Source organism: Microtus ochrogaster, chromosome 15, assembly GCF_000317375.1.
Source record: "Microtus ochrogaster isolate Prairie Vole_2 chromosome 15, MicOch1.0, whole genome shotgun sequence".
In the NCBI taxonomy this organism is placed as follows: Eukaryota; Metazoa; Chordata; class Mammalia; order Rodentia; family Cricetidae; genus Microtus; species Microtus ochrogaster.
In genome coordinates this window covers 2329785-2335632 of record NC_022017.1, presented here as the reverse complement: position 1 = coordinate 2335632, position 5848 = coordinate 2329785, and the positions used below count along the sequence as shown (strand labels likewise).

General features: G+C 53.1%; 1 protein-coding gene across 1 annotated transcript; it reads left to right on the top strand.

The window, feature by feature from the left end:
- Positions 1 to 1614: 1614 nt before the first annotated feature.
- Positions 1615 to 5447, top strand: Krt18 (keratin 18). Its single transcript, XM_005353833.2, has 7 exons — positions 1615 to 2079; positions 2881 to 2963; positions 3231 to 3387; positions 3910 to 4074; positions 4166 to 4291; positions 4527 to 4750; positions 5059 to 5447. The coding sequence occupies exons 1-7, from the start codon at positions 1678 to 1680 to the stop codon at positions 5177 to 5179; spliced, it is 1278 nt and encodes a 425-aa protein (XP_005353890.1). The 5' UTR covers positions 1615 to 1677; the 3' UTR covers positions 5180 to 5447.
- The last annotated feature ends 401 nt before the right edge of the window (positions 5448 to 5848 follow it).

Genomic DNA, 5848 nt, shown 5'->3' with positions numbered 1-5848 from the left:
GCCCAGCCTCCACAGCCAGCTCCCGGGGTCCTCCAGGGTTTTCCCATCCAGAGGAGGTAGGCTTGGAACAATCTGTTCACACCCTACCTCCGCCTGATCTGCTGACCTGGGCTCATTCTAGGGCCCCTTTCTCTCCCTGTTTTACTTTCCTGTTTGCCCACAGAGTCAGTCCAGCTGGTCGCTCGATAAGGATCAATAAGTCCGCTTCAGAGCAAATAGCACGGCTGTACGTGTGACAGATCCCAGGGCTGGCCCTCGGGGTTTCTCCATCTTCATTCAGGAGTGGTCACACAGCTGGTGGGGGCTGGGGTGTTGCACAAGTTTGGGGGTTTCTCCAAGGAACAAGAGGGAAATTTGGGGATCATTATGAAGACTGACCAGGAAAGAAAGAAGGCCCAGGGAGCAGGAGGAGGGGCCAGTGTGAGTGGGGGGGGGGAGGATAGAGAGAAAAGCCATCTGGTTCAAGCCTAGCCAGATGTTTCTATGCATCTGTCTTCTCAGATCCCAGCCTATCCAGACACAGTGTGGTCTGCAGGACAGACAGTGCTCTTTTCCCTGCTTTCTTCCCATGGCTACTAGAAAGGGCATGACACACAGTCAGTGTCCAGCAAATACTGGTTAAATTGTAAGTGCTATTGGGCTGGGGGTGTAATCAGCAAGCAGAGTGCTGATGTCAAATATGAAGCCTTGAGTTTGATCCTCTGCACCCCATAAACTCAGTGTGATATCTCATGCCTGTGATCACAGGAACAGGAGGATCAGGGGCTGAAGGCCATCCTTGGCTACATAGAAAGTTCAGGACCAGCCTGAGCTACAGAGGGTGTTCAGAGACAGTACAGGAGCTAATTAAGGAAATGTATTCCGGAGAAGTGCGTTCCTGTTTTGAGAATATAGATTTCCATAGTTCCACGCATACACGTGTTTAGCAATGGACAGAACCACAGCACTGTCTGGGAACCCGGGACGCAAGACCAGATTGTGAAAACCAAGAGACCTGGAGCGGTCAGGATCGTATTTCTCTTCCTCTTTATTTATTTATCAATTTTTTTATGTGCACGGGTGTTTTGCCTGCATGTGTGTCTGTGTGAGGGTGTCGGGTACCCTATAACTAGAGTTTCAGACAGTTGTGAGCCGCCATGTGGGTGCTGGGAATTGAACCCTGGTCCTCCTAGAGGAACAATCAGTGTTCTCAATCATTGAACCTACTCTCCAGCCACTCTCTTCCTCTTCTTGAGCTCCCAGCTTTTCTTCCCCAGGACTCCTGGGGCTCCAGGACTGTCCTCTGACTTAAGCTAAGGACATTCTACAAAATCTTCGCCCTAGTGGACATCTCTTCTAACTGTGCAAAAGGTATTAAAAAGCGCTATATCCTGCCCTAAAAAGCGAAGGCTAACACCACCTGCTATCCTTCGTGCCCCTGATTAGCCACCCCCTTCCTGGGCGCTGAGGGCAGCGTACAGTGCTGAGAGCACGTGATGGGGCCAAGAAGGGCTGCGACCAGGTAGGTCACAGGAGTCGCGCGCTCTTGGCGCCCGCGGCTCCGGGGGAGGGGGCGGGGCCTGCAAAGAAGGTCCCCTCCTCTTTCCCTCAGCGATATAACAGGTCGAGGGCAGCCACTCTCTACGGCCGTCGGAACCCCTGTCCCGGTCTCTCGCTTCGCTGTCCTCTCCAGACAACATGAGCTTCACCACCCGCTCCACCACGTTTTCCACCAACTACAGGTCCCTGGGATCTGTGCGGACGCCCAGCCAGCGGGTCCGGCCTGCCAGCAGCGCCGCCAGCGTCTATGCAGGTGCTGGGGGCTCCGGTTCCCGGATCTCCTTGGCCCGCTCCTCAAGCGTCTGGGGTGGCTCCGTGGGGTCTGCAGGTCTGGTTGGGATGGGTGGCATCCAGACCGAGAAGGAGACCATGCAAGACCTGAACGACCGCCTGGCCAGCTACCTGGACAGGGTGAAGAGCCTGGAGACCGAGAACAGGAGACTGGAGAGCAAAATCCGGGAACATCTGGAGAAGAAGGGGTCTCAGGGCGTCAAGGACTGGGGCCACTATTTCAAGACCATAGAGGACCTGAGGGCTCAGGTAAGGACATGGGGGGAGGAGCCATTCTGGTCATCCAGTGCCCCCCCCACCCCGAAAAAAAATTTAATAGTGTGTGCGCGGTTGACCCCTTCCGCTCTTTTCACATCCGTCCCTACTCTGGGACGAAGTTAGGAGTACTTCGGATTCTCACCCACAACCTAGGAATTCCAAGGGTAGTGGCTACACACGGGAGTTGGCTTCCCCCACGGGGTGTAGTGGGAAGGGAACAGTATTGAGAATCTCAAAAAAAGAAAAAGAAAAAAAGAGCTATAAATTGGACCCAGACACTCATTTCTTTTTCAGTGGGGACAGTCACAGGGTTAAACGGATGTAGCTAAGGCTGAGTCATCTAGAGGTAAACAGGAGGCTACCTGTGGGAGGGGCCTATCAGGGGGGTGGGAGGCCCAGAACAGGGGCCTAACAGGTGCACCTGGAGAAAAAGCCTGGAAAGGGTGGGAGGAAAGAGTTGTTAGAAGCTGCTCCTTTGTAGGCCGGATAGTACAGGCCCAGGCAGAGGGGCAAGGTGCCAGGATCTAAGAATCCAGGAAGGGAGCGGAGGCACAGTTGGAAAGGGTAGATGGGAGCCCTAGCCTCTGGCGGTTCTGGGGACTGGGACGGGTTCGCTGAAACAGAAGGAGTGTATGTGTCTGTCTGTCTGTCTGTCTGTCTGTCTGTCTGTCTGTCTGTCTGTCTTCTCTCGTGTGTGTGTGTGTGTGTGTGTGTGTGTGTGTGTGTGTGTGTGTGTCTCACACACACACAACCTGGCACTCTCACTGCAATCTTCTGCTTTAATCCACCCAGATCTTTGCGAATTCTGTGGACAATGCCCGCATCGTCCTGCAGATCGACAATGCTCGTCTCGCTGCTGATGACTTCAGAGTCAAGTAAGTCAGAGGCTGCAGCTAGAGCGAAGAATGGTCTGCTCCAGGGCCCAAGTTGGGTGGGTGGGGGTTCCTTGCAGAGGCTTATTCAGGTGAGGGTCTATTGAGTGGTCATTCAACTATTAATTCGTGCAGCCCAGTTTAAACCTACTGCTCCTCATAGTCAAGAATGATGCCTGACCCAGGCAACTGGTTTGTGATGGGTACAAGACTAGGCTAGAGAGGTGGCACTGGTCGGATGGGACCCTCTGATCACCTCCACTCCTCCAGGTATGAGACAGAACTGACCATGCGCCAGTCTGTGGAGAGTGACATCCATGGACTCCGAAAGGTAGTGGATGATACCAACATCACGAGGCTGCAGCTGGAGACAGAAATCGAAGCCCTCAAGGAGGAACTGCTGTTCATGAAGAAGAACCATGAGGAGGCAAGTGGGGCTGCTGTGAGGCCAGACTGCCCCAAAACCACGAGCCTGGGTTATCAGCCTGTTCTGATTAAGAGCAAACCCAGTGGATCATATATGTTCTATGGCTCACCCAAGTTAGCCCACATTGTCTTGACCTCATAATAGTATACCTGACCTGCAGCCCCACTTGGAAAGCTGAGGCAGGAGAGTTGATTCATTGCCAGCCTGTGTGAGTGAGAGTAGATGGAGAGGAAGGCAGAAGTTGCCTGTCTTAGGACATGGGCAGATGGTGGAGCTGGTAGGGCTTCTGGAAGAGGTTTAAGATAAGGTGTGAGGGAGGAGGGTGGTAAGATAAAGAGGAAATGGGCAGGTTCCGACAATGGAGGAGCAGAAGCCCTGAGCTAGCCTTGCCAGGTGCAAGTCCAAGGTTTCCCCCACTCCCATCATTCCCATCACTGCCTCCTAGAAAAAGACCCTCAGTGAGGAACTCTGACCTTCAGTGCCCCTCTTAGGTGCCCTCTCCCCCGTTTCTGCCTTCTTCAGGAAGTTAAAGGACTGGAAGCCCAGATTGCCAGTTCTGGATTAACCGTGGAAGTGGATGCCCCCAAATCTCAGGACCTCAGCAAGATCATGGCTGATATCCGGGCCCAGTATGAGGAGCTGGCTCAGAAGAACCGTGAGGAACTAGACAAGTACTGGTCCCAGCAGGTATGCCAGAGGAAAGGCTGGTTGCCAGGGTGTGAGGGGGAGGCTGCCAAGGAAGGCAGGTCTTGACTGACCCTCCCCGGGGACCCTGCAGATTGAGGAGAGCACCACAGTGGTCACTACCCAGTCTGCGGAAATCAGAGACGCTGAGACCACACTCACAGACCTGAGGCGCACCTTCCAGGCCTTGGAGATTGACCTAGATGCCATGAAAAATCAGGTGAGAATCTCCCAGACCTCTGACACTCGGCCTCAGCCCCACTGTCTTGCCCCCAATCCTCCTCCACACATAATCAAGAGACCCCTAAGACGAATCACTTCTCTGTGTTTCCCATTTCCTCCTGCACTGGAACCTAGTATTGACAGACAAGTGGTCCTGACGGCCCTGTCAGAGAAGGAAAGGCTGAGCAAGCTAGCACTTGGGACTCAGCCTCCTATCTTTCTTTGCCCTGCAGAAAATCAGCTTGGAGAACAGCCTTAGGGACGTGGAGGCCCGATACAACATGCAGATGGAGCAGCTCAACGGGGTCCTTCTGCACCTGGAGTCAGAGCTGGCACAAACCCGGGCAGAGGGGCAGCGCCAGGCCCAGGAATACGAAGCCTTGCTGAACATCAAGGTCAAGCTTGAGTCTGAGATTGCCACCTACCGCCGCTTGCTGGAGGATGGCGAGGACTTCAGGTGAGTGGGGTTCTCCTAGCCACACAAGTGAGGGTCTTTTCTCTGGGAAGTCCCAAGGTTTGTCTGTTTATTGGTAACTCCTGAGCAGTGGCTTCAGGACAGTGAACGTACTGTCTCTTGAGAAAGAATGACTAAGTATTGCCCCTAGCTGTGTTTGGGATCATTCAGCCTTGAGTTTCCCTTTTCTGGAAGAAATGGCTGGGGAGAGTTTGGAAGTAAAGACACGGATCAGGGAAAACTTCTGAATTTCCGGTCTCCTTTCTTCTCTGTGGGGCTGCTTATAACTAAGGCTTCATCATCTGTTACAGTCTCAGCGATGCCCTGGACTCCAGTAACTCCATGCAAACCATCCAGAGGACAACCACCCGCAAGGTCGTGGATGGCAAAGTGGTGTCCGAGACCAATGACACCAGGGTTCTGAGGCACTAAGGCTGAGAAGGAGGCCACTACCCCTGGGGACCAAGGAACCAATAAAAGTTTGTGCCTTCCTTGGCAGTCTTCCTGCTTGTGCACATGATGTTGAGTCTACAACCCCATCTTCAGTCAGACAGATGTCTCTTGACCTAAAGGGTTTCACATGGATGGGGCAGTGGGCGAGGAAGAGTCTGGGTGCTTAAAATACCTAAAAGATGATGAAGGGGGAGATATGACTGTCCTAGGCACAGACGAAAGCATAATAAAACTGGTATCTCCTGCTCAAGAGACCTGGTGGAGAAGTCAGGCATGGTGTATACGTGTGATCTTGATTCATGTTCAAGACCAGTCTGGGCTATATCGCAAATTCCAGGGCAGCCTACGTCATGTGCCAGTGTCCCACTGAAACAAAAGCAACAGCTGGGTGTGGTGGTGCACATTTAACATCCCAGAGCTCGGTATGGCAAGAGGATCAGGAACTCAGTGTCATCATCTGCTACAGAGCAAATCTGAAGCCAACTTTGGTTATGTGAGACCTTGTCTCAAAAAGGAGCCTAGGGAAGAACTTAGAAAACCCAAGCATAGCCAGGCCGTGGTGGCGCACGCCTTTAATCCCAGCACTTGGGAGGCAGAGGCAGGCGGATCTCTGTGAGTTCGAGACCAGCCTGGTCTACAGAGCTAGTT

Excerpts from the sequence above, each read along its gene's own strand:
- Krt18 (XM_005353833.2), top strand. The coding sequence starts at position 1,678 with ATGAGCTTCACCACCCGCTCCACCACGTTTTCCACCAACTACAGGTCC. Across the intron at positions 3,388-3,909 it reads TGAAGAAGAACCATGAGGAG|GAAGTTAAAGGACTGGAAGC; the intron begins GCAAGTGGGGCT and ends TGCCTTCTTCAG. Across the intron at positions 4,292-4,526 it reads TAGATGCCATGAAAAATCAG|AAAATCAGCTTGGAGAACAG; the intron begins GTGAGAATCTCC and ends TTTGCCCTGCAG.